This window comes from Antechinus flavipes, chromosome 2, assembly GCF_016432865.1.
Source record: "Antechinus flavipes isolate AdamAnt ecotype Samford, QLD, Australia chromosome 2, AdamAnt_v2, whole genome shotgun sequence".
In the NCBI taxonomy this organism is placed as follows: Eukaryota; Metazoa; Chordata; class Mammalia; order Dasyuromorphia; family Dasyuridae; genus Antechinus; species Antechinus flavipes.
In genome coordinates, this window is record NC_067399.1 from 577481143 (window position 1) to 577501878 (window position 20736).

Genomic DNA, 20736 nt, shown 5'->3' on the forward strand with positions numbered 1-20736 from the left:
TTTGTTGATTGTCTAAACTTAAGATGGTAATGGAGAAAATGTAAATAATGCAAATTAAACGTAAATAGCATAAATACACTTTCCTCTTCAGAGAACTGATTCTTAAATATATATCAGCATAACTCAATGTTATTATGTTATTATTTAATTGGAATTTTAATAGTCCTTCCAGTCCAACTAGATGTTTGTTACAAATGTGAAAACATACAGGGGTGATTTACCCAAGATCATGCAAGCTTTTACATGGCCTGGATAGAAGTGGAAGCCTGGGGCCTACTCAATCAATGTTTTCTAGGACAGCATATCTTCTTCACTGAAATTTGGTGAATGAATAAAAGAAATGCTATAATCAGTTAATAAAGTTTTATTTTTTAAGTAACTTTTTAGAATGCAATATAAAATTTTATTACTTCAGTGATTTGTAGGGCAACTCCTAACCTATAGCAAAAAATTTCTTTTTCTTTCCAAGAAGCCTGTCTTTTAGACTGATAAAGAAAAATTCCATGGTAATGATGTATAAAGGCATATCACAGAATTAGAAGTAAACAAATATAAGTGAAAAAAGTACATGCCCTGCTTCACTGTTAAAACATTTTAATTTCAATTTTGCTTTTATTACAAAAGACAGAAAGCTCTATCTTTCTATAACCAAGTGAAAACCCGATTACCAAGGCACCACATTTTCCCAAAAAGACACTTCTCAACATTCTAGAGAGCTTGTGAAAGTGTTTTTGAAATTACTTAAGATTAACCAAAAAGTTACTATTATTAATCACCAAAATATATAAGAAACCCAACTTTTTAATACAAAAATTTTCTGAACTTAGTAAACTATGTTTTTAACACAGTAAAAATTATAAGCCGAATTTTACCTATCACCAGAATATCCATCCCCAGGAGACAAAAATAAGGTGTTTTTGTCAATAGGACGCATTTCCTCATTTTATAATAATGTTTAGGTACCAAAAAGGGGAACATGATTTCCATGAGCAGTCGTTTCCTGAGAGGATATGTTTCCCACCCAATCATTAATTACAGGTTTAAAAATTTTCCCTCCAGTAAAACTGTACATATCAAACAAAAGCTCAAGTTGAAATCTTATTGAATCCTTAAATCTCATATCTGCAAGTTTTGTATTAGAAATGTTAATTAGTAGCCACATGTTTCAAAGTGAAGGTTTTCCATTCTCCCTAAATATAACACTGAAATACTGAAAACAATTCTGTGCACAAATATACTAGAGAATAGAAAATAAATTATATTTAAAATGTTTCTCAAGTGCCATTGAATTATTCTGGTGACTTATAATAAATTATTCAGGTTTAACAAATTAAAATGTTGATAAACACAATTATTTCAATTATATAGTTGTAATATTTCCAAATTTTGGTAGAAATTGTCCAACACCTCCCCAAAACTCCATTTTCCCTCAAAAGTAAGGTAAAAAGGTAATGTTTATTTTTCTGATGTGAAACACCCTTTAAAATCAGTGTAGCACATTCTCTACTGCACATGGCTTAATGAATAAGTACTAGTTTCTTGTGCCAACAATGTCTGCCAGTTGCTTTAATCTCAATTCACTTTTTTCCTTTCATCTCTAAAGTTTTTGGAGGTGAGGGGTAGAAGCTTGTTTGTTTTACTAGCCAAGTATTTGCTTATGAGTTTACATTTTTTTCAAATTTATTTTGTGGCAAAACATATCAGATATACATCCTGAATGTCTTTCCACCTCTACCCAGAGGCTATTCAGAAAATCCATGAAATATAATCTAAAGATTCTTTGGTTAATTAGTGAATGAAAAGACTAAAAAACCATGCATATTCCATTTCAAAAACAATGAAAATAATGAAAACCTCTGCAATGTAGTTCTCAAAATGCTGCTGTTTTTATAAAACCATTATGGAGGTTGTCCTTCCCTGAGTATGTATGTTTCTCAGAAGTCCACATGCGCCTATATTGCTTTATCCTGAGAACTTCATTATTCCAGCAAACCTCTAGCTTCAACAAATCAGTTTAACTGTCCCATTCTGTATTATTCTGATCTCCATTGTCATCCTCCTCAGAGTCAGCAGACACTCTCTTAATTCTCTGGAGAGCTGCCTTGATGCTTTTCTCCAGCTCACTAGACGGCTCTTTGTTGATGTCTGTGATGGGCTCTTGATGAACTTTCTTCAATTTAACCCCTTGCTTAATAGCAGCCAAAATGTTATCTCTGACTGAAGTTCCTGAAGTAGGCAGAGTGGGCTTCTCTGTTTTGTGGAGAAGTATTGCACCATGCTTTAAAGAAGCCAAAACTTTATCCATAGTTCCTTCAACAGATTAAAAACAATAATTATTATTATAAAAGCAAAAAGTTTGTCCAAAGTTGATCTTGATGCAGTATTCTTATTCACATGATTTAGATACAAGTACATTTACAAATAAAATGATTTAAGGATTCAGCCAACAATCCATTATGAGTTAATGATGGTAATGCAGCTCCCTGTTTTTTTCTTAGAATTGACTCTCTACATCACAGCAAATTCCTCCTATTCAAATCCATGAGCAATATTGGACAGATGTAGATAAAGTGGTAGTCATGTTATTATTTCCTTAGATAAAAGTAACTTAGTTCACTTGCCAGAAGTGATTACTTTCTTTTAATATGTATAAACTTTAGGCTGCTTACAAACTCCCTAAAAAGGCTAAGGTGACCTCAAAAGAAGAGCTACAGCTGACTGAGGTATAACTGATCTATTATACTGTATACCTTGACTCCAATACAATGCAAACACTTCCTCTAACAACTATGGTTCTTCTTTCTCCAATCTACACATAATCTTCCATATAAATGGAAAAATTCTTATTTTTTGAACAAGCTCTGAAAAACCAAAGAGAATAGATTTAAAAAAAGAAAAAATTCTCTCTGGTTCAATTATATAAGCCACCCTATATTTTACTTCTAGTTTTCAAAGTTGTACTTCTCTAAGCTAAAATCTTACATACAAACTCAATTGAGTGCTGTAAGATTGAAGTCACTTGGTCTCTACAAGTGAAAAGGTTCACAATAAAACTTCCAATGAACAGCTCAATTATGGGAGATCTATTTTCTAGATATGGCACAATATGTATACAGCAAGACTTGGTACATCCACTGGACTTTGTAGAGTATCCACTTTATACTAGAAAAATTGGAAGTGTAGCAGCAAATTATAGACTAAGTTGGGACCCCATAACCTTTTGAGCTATTTGAGTTGCTTTTCATTTCCCCCAAATCTTTAGAAAGTTCATTAAGAATAGATGGGGAGGACATGGAGAGAAAGGTGGTAACAATGAGACGCCTGAACATCGAGAAAGGTATACTGGCAACTCTGGTCAACTGTTTATATTTATAGGTTGATGTAGTTTGGTGAGGAGAAGGGAGATAGTGGCAACAATGGGTTTGAAACTTTATTAAGTAAAACTTATAAATCCAGGTTTACTAGTTAGTAATGCTTGGGCTTTACTATGACTAGCTAAATATGGATTTGCTTTGAATTTAAACTTGTAAATTGAATTCACAGATTGGTTCTGGGAATGAAAAGATTTCATAGTCAAGGACCAATTATTTTGGTGATAATTTCTTATCACTGATATAAATTTTTTGGTATAATATATAGAAACTGTGTGTTTTAAGATCAAGTTGTTATTATTATAAAAAGAGCTATATAAATTCTAAACTTTTAGGCATTTTTGCTTTCTTTCATCATTTATAAGAAGTGGCTTGTGCAAATATGCAATTTAATTTCACATTAATAGTACTGAGATTTAAACTGTCACACAATAATGTAAAACATAGTTAAAAACTAAAGTCTTTGATAATCTAGAACCTAGACAACAAGAATTAAAAGCAGGGAATATTTTTGTATTAACACAAGGCTCTGTGCATAGGTAAGTCAATAAATGCTTGATGAATAAAAAAATGACAAGAAAACAAACTTTGTTTCAGCAAGTATTTGTCAAGTATTTATGATGTGCTCAACAATACAAATACTGTTAAAACACTTTGCAATTGCTAGCATCAAAATAGATTTATGCTAATAGCTTAAAACTACAGCTATTATGACAATGTACTCAGAATGAAATTTATTAATGATCGAGATCCTTAACTTAATAAAGAATGACTTGATTATGTTTCCTTTGTATTTTTACTAAGGCAGGAAAGTTTACATCTCCATTTTAGGAAAAAAATTTTTTTTGATAAATTTATTTCAAAGGTTGAAATGAAAAGGATCTACTTATCTCTTAATTAAATTAGCCAAAAGCGAGTTTTATGACAATTATTTTCCACAGCAAAACATACTGATTTTCCATTATAAAAGCAAGAACTAAATTGTCCTTGCAAATAACAAAAGTTGTGGAATCACAAACGTAATTGACAAGAATGCATATCAAATAATAGACAACTTCTCAAGATCAATAGTCTCTCAGATTATAAAACTTGTAATAAAGACAGATTCATTAATACTCTTGAAAGATACTTAATCATTTAATTCTTCAAAGTGATCATGTTTATCAATAATTACTTTAATAAAAGATAGCCTTATCAACATAATCTGTCAAACTCAAATACTGATGGCCTGCATGATTTTAAAAAAATTGTTATCTAAAAAAGAAACCATTGGAATATTTTGAGATTGGAATAAACTTAGGGCCCTATTCTAAACTGCAAGATACTGTGATAATTTCAGATTCCAGAAATAGGAAACAGAAGTTTAAATTATCATGGGAAGAGACAAAAATTTCAAATATTTACCTGTACAGAGGTTTAAAGAACTTTTTGAGGAATCATATCTTTCAGCAGTTGATTCACAGACCAAAGGAAGTGGTTGATCATCTCTTCCAGATGTCTTCAATGAAAGTGGTGAGGAAGAAGGAAGAGGAGGTGGTGGCGGTGGTGGCGGCGGTGGCGGCGGCGGAAGAGGAGGAGGGGGTGAAGGAGATGGAAGAGGTGGAGGAATTGGTGCTGATGGTGACATCAGTTCCCTGCTAATTTCTGAATGTGGTAGATCATCAAATGGAACCAAAACCTGATTAGAGATATTTCCAGGACTGTTTTTATGTTTAGATGCTTCCAAACTTCTAACGTTGGATGAAGGAGTACTTCTGGTATGATTAGAAGATAAATGGACCATTGACAGTGGTTGAGAAACTGGTGATGGGATTTTCTGGGAAATATCTTTGGGCAATTTTGGACTAATTGGTTTTGAATGAGACATTTTAAGTACAAACTGAGCTGGACATTTCTAAAAAAAAAAAAAAAAAAAAAAAAAAAAGAAAAGAGTTACATTAAAAGTATGCTTAAAATGTTAACAAAACTTAATACAAGAAAACTTACAATAATTCCCATTATGTTAGCACTTTAAAGTTTACAAAGGGCTTTCCTCCCATCAACCTTGACAGAGGAAGTTGAAGTATTATTAAAACTTTATTTTATAGAAATGAAATATTTCATCTAAATTAGCAGGGCAACACTAAAAAAGGTCTCAGTCTAGATTATTCAACTAATCCTGTACTAGAAATAAACTATATTTGGGTACTTAAGAGTCTATTCTAAGACAAAATAACTCCTAGTTATGGAGCATTTCTTCTCAACCATCCTGTAAGATATATATATATATATATATATGAAGGCAATTTTGTCCTGATTTTCTAAGGAAACAAATTCAAGGACTGAAGTCCTTGGCCTTGAGTTAAATAGGTGCCAGTTAAAGACTAAGCACTAGAACTAAGATCAAGCCCTCTTGGCTTCCTCAAGATGGCACTAAAATTTGCAAAGAACAGGAGAATTTAGAAAATGGTTGGTAATTTAAAAAATGTTCATTAATTCATCTGTTCTAAGCAATTACTTGAGACTACAAAGCTTGCAATGTAGTTACAACTTAAGAAGAACATTCTAATAGAAAGAGAAAAAAGTCCAAGATACATGTGTAGTGAAAAACTCAAAAAGAATCAGTAATGGAAAACTGCTACGAGAATTCCAGGATGAGAAAAAGGTCTTGTGCATTATAGCTTTCAACAAAAATTATTTATGAAAATAGGCTCATTCTATCTGGTCACATACCAAAGATTCTTGTACCCTGTATTTAGTATCTCCTTATGCCGTCAAATATTTACTATGACTGGCCAGGAAGCAATATATCTTGATCAACAGCTAATTGTCCAAGTTATATCCCTTCTTAATTCAGCTATGGTATTAGGGTCTTTTAATTATATTTTACTTATACATCTGAAACTTAATATTCTGCTTTTTCAATAGAAAAACAGTTTTCCAGAATATCCTTTTGATCCTATGACTTTTCTTTTCTTTTTTTCTTAATTTTTAAATTTAAATTTCATTTCAATAACACTGAATTTTATCAAGTAATTTTCACAAACTGATAATGAAAAATGTTTTATAATATAGCAGATATTTCACCTGTTTATTAAATAGCTCAATTAATGTAAAATGTTCCTAGGGCTAGCTCCTAGAGCTTTGAAATAATAAAAATATTAGCATGGGGAATATATGAAGCATAAATATCTTAGTCAGTAGTTATCTAATTTGGGAAGGCTTGTTTCTTGCCTTCCTAAAATAAGTCCTTAATAGCAGTAAGAAATTCAGAATGTTTGCTTGAAATGGATGAAATGTTCTTCAAATTAAAAAAATAATAAATTAGGAAACAACCCTTCTCCAGGAATATTAATCTAGACTAAGTTCTAGATAGATAAAGAATCCAAGTAAAATTTAAAAACATATAAAAATATCCATATTTGTCATGTACCAAATTTTTAAAAACATTTTCAGCTGAACAACTCCATATGATAAATACTGTTATTATTTCACAAAAAAATGATAAATACATGAGAACAGTATTTCTTTAAAAACTTCAATCAACAAATCATTTACAATAGGTGATTTTCCATCATTATTTTATGTTAGAGATTTTAATTTATTTTAAGGTGATTTTTGATCTATTTTATTCTTCCTCACAGGGTCTAGTCTTCCAGATGTTTGTTAAATGAAGATTACTATTCACTCTTGAATCCTGCATGTTTTCTTCTGTCTCTCCCTTCTCTGAAGAACTGAAATCTCTACCTCTGGTCCTGTCCAGACTGGGCTCCTGTATTCTGAGTGATACTGGGCTCTAGAAACAAGGAACACTGAGCCTAACATTTTGATCAGAGACACAAAAGCAAATGGGGACACAAATAGGGGACAAAAGGAGGATGAAGGGAGGGAGTAAATATGGCTTTTATTTTCTCAAATTTAGACCACTGATTATAAAGTTGTAATAAAAAAATATGATTATAAGATGCTATTTCTCATCATTGTATCTAGCCCATAGTAAGCTCCAATATATTTGCTGAATTGAATTCAGGCTTATTTTCCCTCATAAAAACTTCCCCAACACATATGTATATGTATATATATATACACACATATACATATATAGATATATACATATACATATATGTGTGTGTGTGTTTATGTATGTATGTGTATATACGAGATAATTATTTCAAGTATTTACCTCTCTAAACGATTTTAGGCGTTGAAGTGTTTTCTGTCGTTCTTGGCTTATCCACTCTTGCTTTTCTTTTTCCTCTTCTTTTCTCTTGTCTCTTTTCTGTATTTAAAAAATATATATACATTTATAATCTTTAAAATGCTTACCAACTCTCATGAGAAAAAAAAGGTATCTAAACCTCTTAACTGCTATCATTCCTCTCTATGCCACCTGAAAAATGTTTAGAGGGTTAGCCATAAAGGAAAATTGAAGATTTCTTTATTTTAATGGCAAGCTAATGTATAGTGGTAAAATGATTAAGCAATTTTCTTTAGCTACTCACCATTTGAATATTATGATGTTGATAAAATCGCTTTATGTTTTCCTGTGCCTGTTGCAATTTGTGATGATGACTTGCCTTGCATTGATCCTGTCAGAATAAAACAAATACAAAATCCAATTCAATTCTTATTTCTGTAGGCCATGTTTTAAAAAGTAGTATTAAAAAGCATTCATCTTAAAGCTTGCCCATTCAAGATATCCCACTGGTATGAATTTCCATCATAGCTCAACAATACTTCTTCCCATTCAAGATATCCCACTGGTATGCATTTCCATCATAGTTCAACAATACCTCTTTCTACTCAATGTTGCCTTGTACTTTGAGATTCTCCACCAAAATGAATGAGATTTATTGGGCAATTCCCTATGTGAGTAGATTGTGTTCCAAAGGAATTAAAAGTGGTGGCAAAATACAAGGGAGCCTCAAAGTCTAACAAAAAGTTAAAAGCAAAATTTATGCCTGATAATTGGAGAATGGAAAATTGTTTTGCCCCAAGGAATGAAGTATATAAAGAATTCAGAGAAGAATAAGAATTTTGTATGAAGTGATGCAGAGTGAAGAAATCAGAGCCAAATGAGTAATATAAGTTTAAAAATGTAAATAAAATCAACACTGAGAAGCAAAAAAAGACTCTGGTCAAATACAGGGCTCAGTGTTAATACCAAACTATTTAAGTTAAATCCATTTCTATAGATTATATAGATGTGTTTATATTTCTATGTCCTTAGATATACACATACATATATATCCCTCCTTTCTGTTAATAACCAATAATCTGTTTTTCCTCTGAAAGTGCACTTTGTAAATAGCTTTATTTAGAAGTATTTCTTGTGTCAAAACAACATATATCAATAATTTTAAGTCTATTTTACTAATGAGATACCTGAAGTACAGTACAGTAGTTTTATATATGACCTTGAACTTATCAAGTTATCATTCAACTATTACTGACCATTTATAATACTGCCTTGAAGGATATATTCTAAAATTTAACCTTACATATTAGTGTAAGGGTTAAAAAGCCTCTAGAAGCAAGGAATGCAGTTCAAGGCATATGGGAGGACCTGAGGGATGAGAGGTACTGAGGCATAGGTGAGTCCTACGTGGAGGTAGGGCATAGCCTTAGGAGGCTGTGTCTGACCCCAGGTACCACTTCTCCCTCCTCAGTGCTCTCAAAGCCTAGCATGCCTCCCTCCTTCTTCTGGGGCTAATCTCATTATGACAGGTTCCTAGAGGACCACCCCCTTCCCCCAGATCCTCCCGGGGACATAAATATGTGCTAAGAATAAAGTTCTCTTTCGCTTCACCCCTACTTCCTGGTGGTCTGTCTCTGTGGCATCTGGGTTGGTGCCCGAAGACGGGCCAGTGTGGCCTAGCCATGCTATCAATGGACAGGCATTAAGAGTAGCTCAAAGGGGAGCTACCAGGTTAGAGTAGTCCATACAGGTGTAAAAGTTAGAAACATTTACTTTTGGAAGCCTATTAAAGAAGGTTAGATCAAATGTTCCTGATCACCAGGAACTTCTTTGTAATCCTTCACCTTTTTAAAATGCAAAAATTCTATGAATTATTTGAAAGAAGACACTTGATGGAAAAGCAGTTCCTAAATTGAGGAACTATGATTTTGGAAAATGAACTGTTATTATTCAAATTCTCCTTATCTACTTATTTCATGCTGTATTCATTTAGAGTGGGACAATTCAAAAGGGTAGCTAGCTAGGGTAGTGGACAAATTGCCCAGCCTGGAGTTAAAGAAAATTCTTCCTGAATTCAAATATGGCCCTAAACTCTTACTAGCTGCATGACCCTGAGCAAGTCACTTTAACCCTGTTTTTCTCAGTTTCTTTATAAAAAGAACTGGAGAAGGAGATGGCAATTTTCTTCGCCAAGAAAATCCAAATGGGACCACTTTTGAAGAGTTGGACATAACTAAATAACTCACAACCCAACAATTAAGATATTGAACACACCCAAAGTACACTTTGGCCTAGGGTGATTGCTTTCCTTGTCATAAGGGTGAAACACTTCTGTAAGTACTTTAAGTTTTAGCTGTATAAAGATATTTTAAAGAAAAAAAATTGCTGACATTAGGGAAATGAAACTTCATTTTAAAAACAGATGAGATGGAGAATGTTAATTTCAATAATATATATTTTAAAGTAATAATTTGCTCACAATAGTTAATTTAAAAACCACTAAAGCATACTGGTAAGCATTCCCTACATGAACTCTCAGCAGTAAAGCCTTTTTTTTTTTTTTTTTTAAATTACAAGAAATTATAAATAAATTGTGGTGAATTCCTATCACAGTAATTATTTTGTTTTTTTTCTGAAACTAATTCAAGTAAGGAACTTAAATGAAGAACTCATAAGAAGAAACTTAAATATGTATGTAGTAACTGCAAATACTACATAATTGCACACATTCTTCTACAATTACTGTGTTGTAGAAACTTAGATTTTAATGCATTTTTATCCATCAATAACAGGAATGGAAAGGAAAAAGATTCCCCTGATGCATTTACTTTTTTGTTCCTTAGATAGGCTCTTCTTGCACAGATGACTCCTCTCTTGTGTTCTAGTTGCTGGGACTTCTGCTTGAGCATCTTCATTTCTGAATCCTGGGAATCGTTTTGCTCTACTAGATCAGCAACTTTAAGTTCCTCAGGATTTTCAACAGCATCATAATATACAACTTCATCTTGTTTCTCTAGAAAGAGGCAGCATTAATATAATTTTTAAATTAAGTCCTTAGTTTATAAAAGAATCTGGATGAGGAATTTTAAATATGCATTTAATAATGCATCGTCACTAAAATAATTTAGTATTTTTAAAACCACAAAAAAGTTTGTCTAACCCTGTGATTTCTTCCCTTCCCCTCCATAGCCCTTAATACTAATTAACAATTTGTCTGTAACTTACAACTTTACAAAACTGCCTAATATACCAGAAACTCAAGTGACCTGCTCAGGGTCACACAGCTATTTTGTGTGAGGCAAAAATTGAACGTAGATCTTCCTGACTCCAAAAGTTCCATCCCACTACAAGCAGCTTCCTTTCAAAGAACATTTTTTAGATGCAAAATATTTAAAACTTAAGTTTTACAAATTAGTTTAAAATTTTAATGTGAGGCATAGCATTTATAGGAACTGTATTACATTTAACATTGTTTCCAGCTACTAAATACTTTATACAATTTGTTCTCTATACACATCTCACCTTTTATGAGTCGTCTCGTAGCATCTAACTCTGTAATAAGCAGCATCTCTTTAAACTTCAATATCTCAAGCTGAATGTCATACAATTCAAGTTGAACTTCATAATACTGCATTTCTAGTTCATCTATTATATCAATGTTTTTCTCTGCTTCAGAAAGATGTTCTACCTTATTAATAAAAAACTAAGTCAATAAAAATAATACATTATGAAAAATGATTACAAATCATCTCAATTATTTTCTGACAAGGAACAGATACACACACACACACACACGCACGCACACACACACACGCACACACACACACATAATATATAAAAATATGTGGAGAAAAACACTGCTGTAATTTGCCTGTTTAATGTGACAAAAATGCTAGTGCTTTGTGACCCAATCTAAATCAATTTATAAGAGATCATCTTTATTGTATTCTTCATAAACTATGAAACATTTGTCTTGAGAAACCGATAGACAGAGAACAATTACTATGTGGTAATTTCATCTTTAAAGATATAGGAGGCCAGGAAAAGTTATATGGTCATGACCCTACAATGCATAAATTAATAATGAACAATTTGAGTACACCATTAAATAAATTACAATCTCCAAACAATAAAAAAAGTATGCTCATGCCCTTAAAATGTCAGTTGATTGCTCAAAGTAGCTTATCTACTTTTTAATTGAGTTTAACAGTATTATAAAGGGAATCATATCATAAATGGGTTTAATGCTGACTTTGATATCTTACTTTATAGGGGAAAAAAATCTATAATAACAACAAGTTGCTCGCTAGTGATTTTATATTTGCTTATTCCATACCATCTTCAAAAATGTTTTGAGCTCCTAGAAAGAAAGGTGTTACACATATTGTAGGGGAAGAATTAGATCAAAATTACATTTGTTTTCACCTTACTTTTTTTTTAATTTCAACTCTTTTTCGATTCAAGCATAGTTCTTTGGCTCTTTTGTATTGTAGAGTTTCTCTTGCTAACATGAACTTCAGTTTTTCAAGTCTGGGAGTAGCTAAGGCCCAGGTAGCTTGGCCAAATTTCTTCTCATCCTGTTCCATCTGTTTTTTCATTCCTATTGCATTAAAATTAGAAGATAAATGACCCAAGAAATCAGAGGTTTGTATAACAATTAAAAAATAAGTCCTTTCCTCTACTTTTTGCCCATTGTTCCTAGTTTTCTTTCCCTTTAAGCAAGCACTATGCACAAATAAGTAATAAATCGTAATGATGTTCTATTCTTATCCATATCCTCTTAAACAGAATGAGGAAAAAAAGATCATTATTTACATATCAGATCCCTCTTTTTTTTCCCTGAAGCCTCTATTTTATTATTTCTTTTTTTCTTTTTTTTTATTATTATAACTTTTTATTGACAGAACATATGCATGGGTAATTTTTTTTTTTTTTTTTTTACAACATTAAGCCTTGCACTCACTTCTGTTCCGACTTTTTCCCTTTCTGCCCTCCACCCCCTCCCTTAGATGGCAGGCCATCTTATACATGTTAAATATGTTATAGTATATCCTAAATACAATATATGTGTGCAGAACCATACAACTGTACTTGCACAAGAAGAATTGGATTCAGAAGGTAAAAATAACCTGGGAAGAAAAACAAAAATGCAAACAATTCACACTCATTTCATATCAGGTTCCTCTTAATGCTTCTTCTCTTGAAAGCAGAGGGATTGAAAATTTTTTGAAAAGATTTTTGTGTTATATACAGTACCCATTTCACTATAATTGCTAAATGCAAACATTAAAAAAAGAATCTGTTAGCCTACTTTGAAAATATGTACTACTTTATAACTTAACAAATTTCAATCCTGCCAATTAATCCAGAGCAAATGATAATTATCAGTAACAAATAGCAAAAAAGCAATTTTGAAAAATCAATTTCATCTAAAAATGTTTTAAGAGTAATCTCCTTATGTTTAAAAATGACTGTACATGTAAAACCTATATCAGATAAATTGCTGTCTGGGGGAAGGGAAAAGAGAAGGAGAAAAAATTTGGAATTCAAAATCTTATATAAAATTAATATTGAAAGTTATCTTTACATGTAATTACAAATAAAATACTATTAAGTGCAAGAAAAAACAAACAGTAAAATTAAAAAAAAAAAAAAAAAGAATAATCTGCAATCCTATCAATGAAAGTCAAATTCTGCTACTTAAAGATCTACATTAGTCATTTTTTTAAAAAAAACTCTGCTTTTCTAGCCTTATCTGGTATTTTTAACTTTGTTTTGTTTTAACTAAAATTAGACAATTTGGTTGTAGTTTAATGGTTTGGCCATTATTTAATCCTATTTACCTGGACATCTGCAACAGTGAATCCTGCAGAGCTTAACAACTTCAATCTTGTAATTAATGTTGGGAGGGTACAGGTAGAAGGTAAGGGAAGTATTGAAACCACTACTTATACTATCCTACAATATAAACTGCAGCTTTGAAAATATTTGTATAATTTGTATATTTGTGTGATTCAGTAAGAACATGAAGTCACTCAAATTCATATATATATAGTTTAGAAAAAGCTGTTCCTTTAGAAATAAAAAAGTTAATTGCTACAATTTTATGGATATCTAATACTGAAGCAGATGTCTACATGACATTTCTACTATTAGAAATTAGACTTTTAGGAAGCACATCAAAATTCTGCTTCTGATAGTTTTTAACTCCAATAACATTGGAAGAAATGAAATTCATACGTTATAGTTCATTTTTTGGGGGGGGAGGGGGGAGGGCTGAGAAGTCTAGGTTCTATCACAATATTCTTTCATGCTCACCAGCCAATGCATTTGCTGTTTCCTTAAAATAATTCACCGTGATGTCTTCAATAGATGTCACAGCTTCGTCAGCTTGTCTGGTCCATTCTCTGGCCTCTTTTTCCAATGCCTCTATTCTCCTAGGGCCCAGTTCATGAAACTCCAAAGACTTCTATAGAGATGTAGAAAGAATGATTTTAGTTCCCTAGTAGATAACAGCAGTATGAAGGCAAAAAGTGTTATGTAGGACTCTAAATACCTTTGCCCCTCATCTAAAGTAGGCAGCAGGAATTATTTTATCTACTTATTATTACTTTTCTTCATAAAGCTTTGGCTTCTCTGCTGACATAGAAATAACACCTTAAAATTTGTACACAATCTACTTGCAAGAAAAAATACTAAGACATTTTTTTCTTTTTAATGAATAAAGAATTATGCTTTCTTCACATACAAAAACACAGTATTTATAGAAAAAGAATTCTGAAAAAGCAACATTGGTGACAATGTTTTATTGCTATAAAGAAGAGCTCCTTTATACACAATTCATTCTCTATTAGAACTATAGAGCATGTGTGTACATTCCTCAACTCTAATAGCTCTAATTCTATACTTAACTTATATTGAAATGGCAATTGTAATTGCAGCCTGGCTTTAAAATCTTTTTCTATAAAACATAATTTGCATATAAAAAACACTACAAGAGGAAAAAAAGTGGAACAAGTTCATTAAATAATAATAGTATAATGCAAAAACTTCAAATGAAGACTTATTTTGTAAAATAAGTCAGAGTAGCATGTATTAGTATATTCATTAGCACCGAGGTCAGATGTTGGTGCAAACAAGTTGGTATAGTGGACAGTACAATGAACTAGGAGTCAAGAAACTGGGATTCTTGAACTAAGATGAGTGATAACATCTCTATACAATAACTCTGTAATTTATTTATGAAATGAAAGCACTATTTGAAAAATTGCTTTAGGGCTCAAATGAGATAATAACATAAGGTACTTTGGAAAATATAAAACATTATAAAATAGATTATCATTACTTAATTTCCCTTCCCTTCCCAAACCAGTGTACATATACTTCTAAAATATTCTTGTATGAATAACTAATGTAATTTGCTAATATAATATATTATTCATTTAAATGCAGTTGGTGAAATATTGCTTTGCAAACAGCACAATAAACATAATATATGAAAGAAAACATACTGAAATTTTTAACTTGTATAATGTTGCAAGCTCTCGCATATCCCTAAATGGTTGCAGCAAATATTCGTAGAAGTTTGTTGCCACAGTAACTAATTCCTGGTAAGCTTTATCTTCTTCTTCATAAACTTTCATTAAATCTATCATCTTGACAGAATTTTTATGCTCGTGAACAATCTAGAAGATAAAAAGGATTTTAAAGGTTAACTATAGTAGGTTTATAAATTGTACAGAATAGTGGGACTATGATTCCTTCATTTAGTTAAATTTTAGGTGTTCACCAATTTTTCCCAAATCATACTTCTCTTTTAGTTACAAATCCAGATCCTATAACTCTAAAGTCAGTTTTTTCCCCACACTGTAACACACTGATTCTCATAAAAAATATTTGACAGAATACCTTTTTAAAAAGTAAAATTTGGTTAAATTCCCCTTCCCCAATATTTTGACCTCTGAAACACGGGACAAGAGTAGAATTTATATACTAAGGTTAAACTTTTTAGCTTTGGTAGTAAAAATGCACAAAGTTACATTTGAGGATGGGAATATGCCCTAAATATCCCCATATTCCACTTGTGAAGTGAGGAGATAGGGGAAAACCAGATGACCTTCAAGGCCTTTTCAGCTTTAAATTTTATCATCTTGTAACTTGGATCCATGAACTTTTTTTTTTTTTTTTTTTAATAAATAACTGAACTTCAAGATGGGTTTCCTTTTTAACTCCATATACTTATTTCATTCATTTAAGACTGTTCTGAGTTCACTAGGTTTACCAGTTTACCTAAGATGTTTGTGGGGGGAAAAAAGTTAAAGATCTGTCTTGAGAAATCCATACTTGTAACAGACCATGGTTTTTATCAAAAGCCTCCTATTATGTATATTTAGTCCCAAACTATGATTTTTAAGAGAATCTCTTAAATTCTAGTATTCTGAGGTGAAAGGCTAACTTGATAAACAATTTCATATTTACCCCTGGTAAACTATACTTAAAAAGATTTGATTTTATCCTACTCCATCTTCATAACTCCAAAATAAAAGAATCTCAATTTTAGTTTGCCCTCATGCGGATATCTATTCCCTTCATTATTTTTCTCTGCCCTTCCACATGCTTTTCTAGTTCTATCACAGAAGCTTTTCATTACAAAACTAAAACATCATGAAATTCTAGAAGATATACCATGATTTTATGCAAGGATATGATGATTTTCACTTTGCTTTCAATGTATCTTCTAGATAGCAACATTTTATAATTTTATTTTTATTGCCAATTGACTACTAGATGCTTCTTACTTAGATTATTCATTAGCTTCTCAAATGGGCCGTGTCCAAAACAGAATTCATTCCCTTTCTCAAAGCTTCATCTCCTCCAGATTTCTCTACTATCACTGCAAACACTACTATTTTCTTAGTTACTCAAGATCATACCCTTTTAGTAATATCCTCCCCCCTTCACTTCTCATATCTAATTAGTTGCCAAGTCTGGTTAAGTCTACTTCCAGTCAATACTTTTGCTCTATTCACACAGCCACCATTTTAATTCAGATCCTAATCATCCTCCAATCTTTCCTCCCAACATTCACTCACCTGCCAAAATAATCTTTCTAAGGCACAAATCCACTCATGTCCCCTTGTCAAAAACCATCGATTTCCTCTAGAATAAAATGTGAATTCCTCACACTTGCATTTAAAGCCCTTCCTAATGTAGAATCACTATTTCCTACTTCTTTTTTTCTACATTTCTCTGGCACACTGCAAGATAGACTGCAGCTAAACCAAACTATTAGCTGTTCCTTAAACTAATCTTTTGCCCACACATTTTCCTAATTCCTTCTTCATACCAGGAATACACAGCTTCATCTTGGATTACCAATATCCTCACCTCCTTTCAAGACTCAAACCAAACTATTAGCTGTTCCTTAAACTAATCTTTTGCCCACACATTTTCCTAATTCATTCTTCATACTAGGAATATACAGCTTCATCTTGGATTACCAATATCCTTACCTCCTTTCAAGACTCAGCTACCAACAGAGCTTTGCTATCCAGCTGTTACCTTGCATTTTACTGTGTACATGTACTGGATAAGTTCTTATATTCTCTTCAGAAGATTCTAAGCTTGCAGGCAGTTAAGAGTCATTGTCTTTCTATTCCCATGCTAGTGTTTTGTACATAGCAAGTGCTTAATAAATGCTAATTGAATTGTTTAATTATGTCAAAAATGTCAATTCATCAATAGTACATTGTAACTGAATGGGGAATTGAATAACTGTATGATGACTGTAAGATTCCTTTCCTGGGCCCTAATGTAAAACATAAGATATGCCTTGAGCTATCTGAATTGTTTCAGAAAACGTTTTATATTTATCCACAAAAAATTCATTCACCATTTTTTTTTGCCTTTTCATTGCTTTATGAAAACCCCCTAAAGCAATTTCCTTGTCTATTCACTATAGGCAGATTTCAACTTTTACTTCTATTCTCATGCCCAGCCAAAGAAGTTATCTTTTGCCTTCAATAGTTCAAAGAATTAGATTTAGGTCTGGAAGGAATTTCAAAATCTGTAGTCCACGACTTAACCACAGACCAGTGAAATTTTAAGAAAAAAAATTATTTTGATATATACCCACATAAATTAATTTTCTTGTTAATTCTATATACTTTATTATGCATTTAAAAACATTCTGAGAAGGGGTTTATATAGTCTTGGCTACACTGCACGGGCAGCTAATTTGCACCATGCATACATTCCTAGGCCTGGAGTCCAAAAGACTCAGTGTTGTGCATCCAATCTGGCCGTAGTCATGTAACAATTGTGTGATCCTAGAAAGTAACTTAATCCTGTTTTTCTCCGTTTCCTCATCTGCAAAGTGAGCTGGAGAAGGAAATGGCAAGTCTCTGAAGTATCTTTGTCAAGAAAACCCTAATGAGACCAACAAAGATTCAGACACAACTGAACAACAGGACAAGATTGCCAAAGAATCTACTATACACAAAAAGAGTATGACCCTGCTCTTCCGGCTTCCCAATATAAATGTCCCCAAATACATAAATGCTAATTTCTGGGTAAAAATGTTTCATATTTTGTAAATATCAGCCTTTACAACAGTGAGGCAAAGGGGAGCCTCCTTGTAGTCAAACAATGAAATTTATCCTTAAAGGATCTGCATTGTAAGGGTGTGACATTACTGTTGCCCAGCTGTTCAGGAGAGGCGCACACACATACTCTAAGGAAAACCGTAAAACTGTCCTTACAGGATGTGAGGGGAGGAGGCCCGAGTTTACAACTAAGCACTACTTTTTAGAATCTGATTTTTATCATGGCTTCTCAATCCACCCAAGCCCAGAAGCAGCCACTAAAACTCAGATTTTTCCTTTGACGGGGAGATGAAGTTCCCAGTGCCGGTTAGACCCATCACAAATTTTTAGTAATACTGATAGACGTAAGGTAGCAAACACCCCTCCCCTTTGGGAGGCCTTATGTCGGTCACGCTTTCCAGGTGCCAGACGTGCACGTGGGGGTGGGGTGACAGTGTCCCCACCCTTTCGGGCCCCAGCCCACCCGACAGAGCTGCTCCTTGGCCCGGACCACGTGCCGCTGCAGGGCCTTCTTCCGGAATTCATGCAGGCTCTCGAAGTACTCCTCAATCGGCTCGGCGTCGGCGGGGAAAAGCAAGTCCAGCAGCATCTTGGCGCCGCACTTGTCGACCGCGTCGTCCAGGTAGAGCGCCAGCTGGTAGCATTGCTGCTTCAGCGCCTCCTCATCGGGCCGGGCGGCCGGAAAGAGCAGTGCCCACGGGCTCGAGCCGACCTCGGCGGGCAGCGCGGGAAACTCGGCCTCCAGCTGCGAGTTGGTGGCGGCCAGCACCCGATGCACGCACTGAAGTTCGGCCGTGGAAAAGAGACCGGCCCAGCTGAGCGGCCCGCATGTCTCCGTCTCCGCCTCCTCCTCCTCCTCCTCCTCCTCTTCCCCCTCGGCCTGGGCGCCGCCGTCACCTGGGGCCGGGCCGAGGCCCTTGCGGCGCTGCTGCTGCTGCTGCTGCTGCAGGGTTCGGTTATGACAGGTCACGGCGAACTTAGCCTCGGACTCATTCCAAGCCACTAAAAAGCAGAGATTGGGCCGCTCAGACTCCGAGAATAGGTTCTCCTTGACTGCCACCCAGTCCTCCAGGCTGTCAGGCAGCTCTTCCGCCATGACCCGGCCCTTTCCGGGAAGGGCCGCGAGGGGCGCTCCCCTCACGGGCTGCAAGGCTCCCAGCTAGAGGACCGCACGGGCGCGGGGCCGCTGCGCTTGCCCGGGACCAGCGGCGCCGCAGCCGCCCAGAGCTTGACCTCTCTCGCGCGTTCCCCAGGAGCCGAAAGGAACCGGAGCCATTTTTCACTGGGGCGAGGTGTCTTAAATGCGAATCACCTTCCACCACTGCCCCTCCCATTGGCCGAAGCGTTTCCATTAGTGCCCCTCCCACTAGCGGGTGTGTGTGTGTGTCTGTGTGTCCACCCTCCACGGTCACGCCTCCCATTGGCCGAGAGACTTCCATCAGTGCCCCTCCCATTGGCCGAGCCAGGCCGCAGAAGAAGAAAGAAGGGGCGGGCGCAGTCACCGGCTCTACTGTGAAGCTGCGGGGAATAGAGAGAGGGTGGAGCTACATCATTGGGGGAGGAGCCAGGCTGCTTAGTTTAATGCTCCTTAGAGGAAGGGGAATTCCAAATATCCTCTTTCAATTTTTAGTCTCTTCTTTCTCATTGCTAGACCCTCATCCATTTCCAGGTGTAGGATCATAGGATCATTGACCGAGAGTTGAGACTTACTCATTTGGTCTAATCTCCCCATTTTACAGATGAGGAAAACAGATCTATGGAGGTTAAGTGATATTAGGAAAACCTGTTAGGGGCAGCTGTGTTGAGTTGTCTTTCAGTCGAGACTGACTCTTGGTAACCTCATTTGGAGATTTCTTGGCAAAGATACCGGGTCGGTGTGCTGTTTCTTTCTGCTTGTAGGACTTTATGCAAATCACTTACCAACTTTGTGAGTTTTAGTTTCTCATCTATAAGATGAAGGAGACGAACTAGGGCTAATAAGGACCCTGGTCCAGTTCACCGTAAGTCCAAGAGCAGATTAGTTTAGGAGGTCCTGGGAAGGAAATAGTGCCTGATCTTTCCTGGGAGGCAAGAGAACAGAACACTAAGACGTTGAAAACGGGAGAAGATGCAGCAACCTCCATGCCATCATCACTTTCCTAGCCATAGGTTGTAGGATTCTTCTGAGGGGGAAGCACATGGAAGTTGGGGATCAAGTGGGGGATGGGGTACTATAAAACAGAAAGTCCCAAATGTGAAAGCTGTTGGAAAGCAATCCAGTTGATCTGAGAATCTAGAATCTTAATTGCTATACTGTACTGGACAGCAATCATAGAACCAAATCAATTTCCCTTCTCCTTGTCGTGAAATGGGAGTTCCCCTGCTCTGGTCCTTGCCTCTTCTAATATTTTAAAAATAAAAGTTTTATCAATTTTTAAAAATCAAGAATGTGATCGGCAATTTCCTATATCTCCCACCATCCCTTAAAGAGGACTATGTCCCCTGTACAAAAAAAGTAGTTATATAAAACTAATCATCGTATTGGCCAAGTCTAACAATGTATGACTCCTTCTGAACCTAGAGTTGGACACCTCTCTAATAGATT

General features: G+C 34.7%; 1 protein-coding gene across 1 annotated transcript; it reads right to left on the reverse strand.

The window, feature by feature from the left end:
* Positions 1–348: 348 nt before the first annotated feature.
* On the reverse strand, positions 349–19443 carry WHAMM (WASP homolog associated with actin, golgi membranes and microtubules). Its single transcript, XM_051981189.1, is given in 12 exon segments — positions 349–2310; positions 4776–5265; positions 7534–7629; positions 7853–7939; positions 10377–10561; positions 11071–11236; positions 11979–12148; positions 13867–14017; positions 15060–15233; positions 18616–19290; positions 19293–19391; positions 19393–19443. Coding segments are annotated over 12 exon segments (2625 nt in total). The 5' UTR covers positions 19429–19443; the 3' UTR covers positions 349–2014.
* Between the last annotated feature and the right edge of the window lie 1293 nt (positions 19444–20736).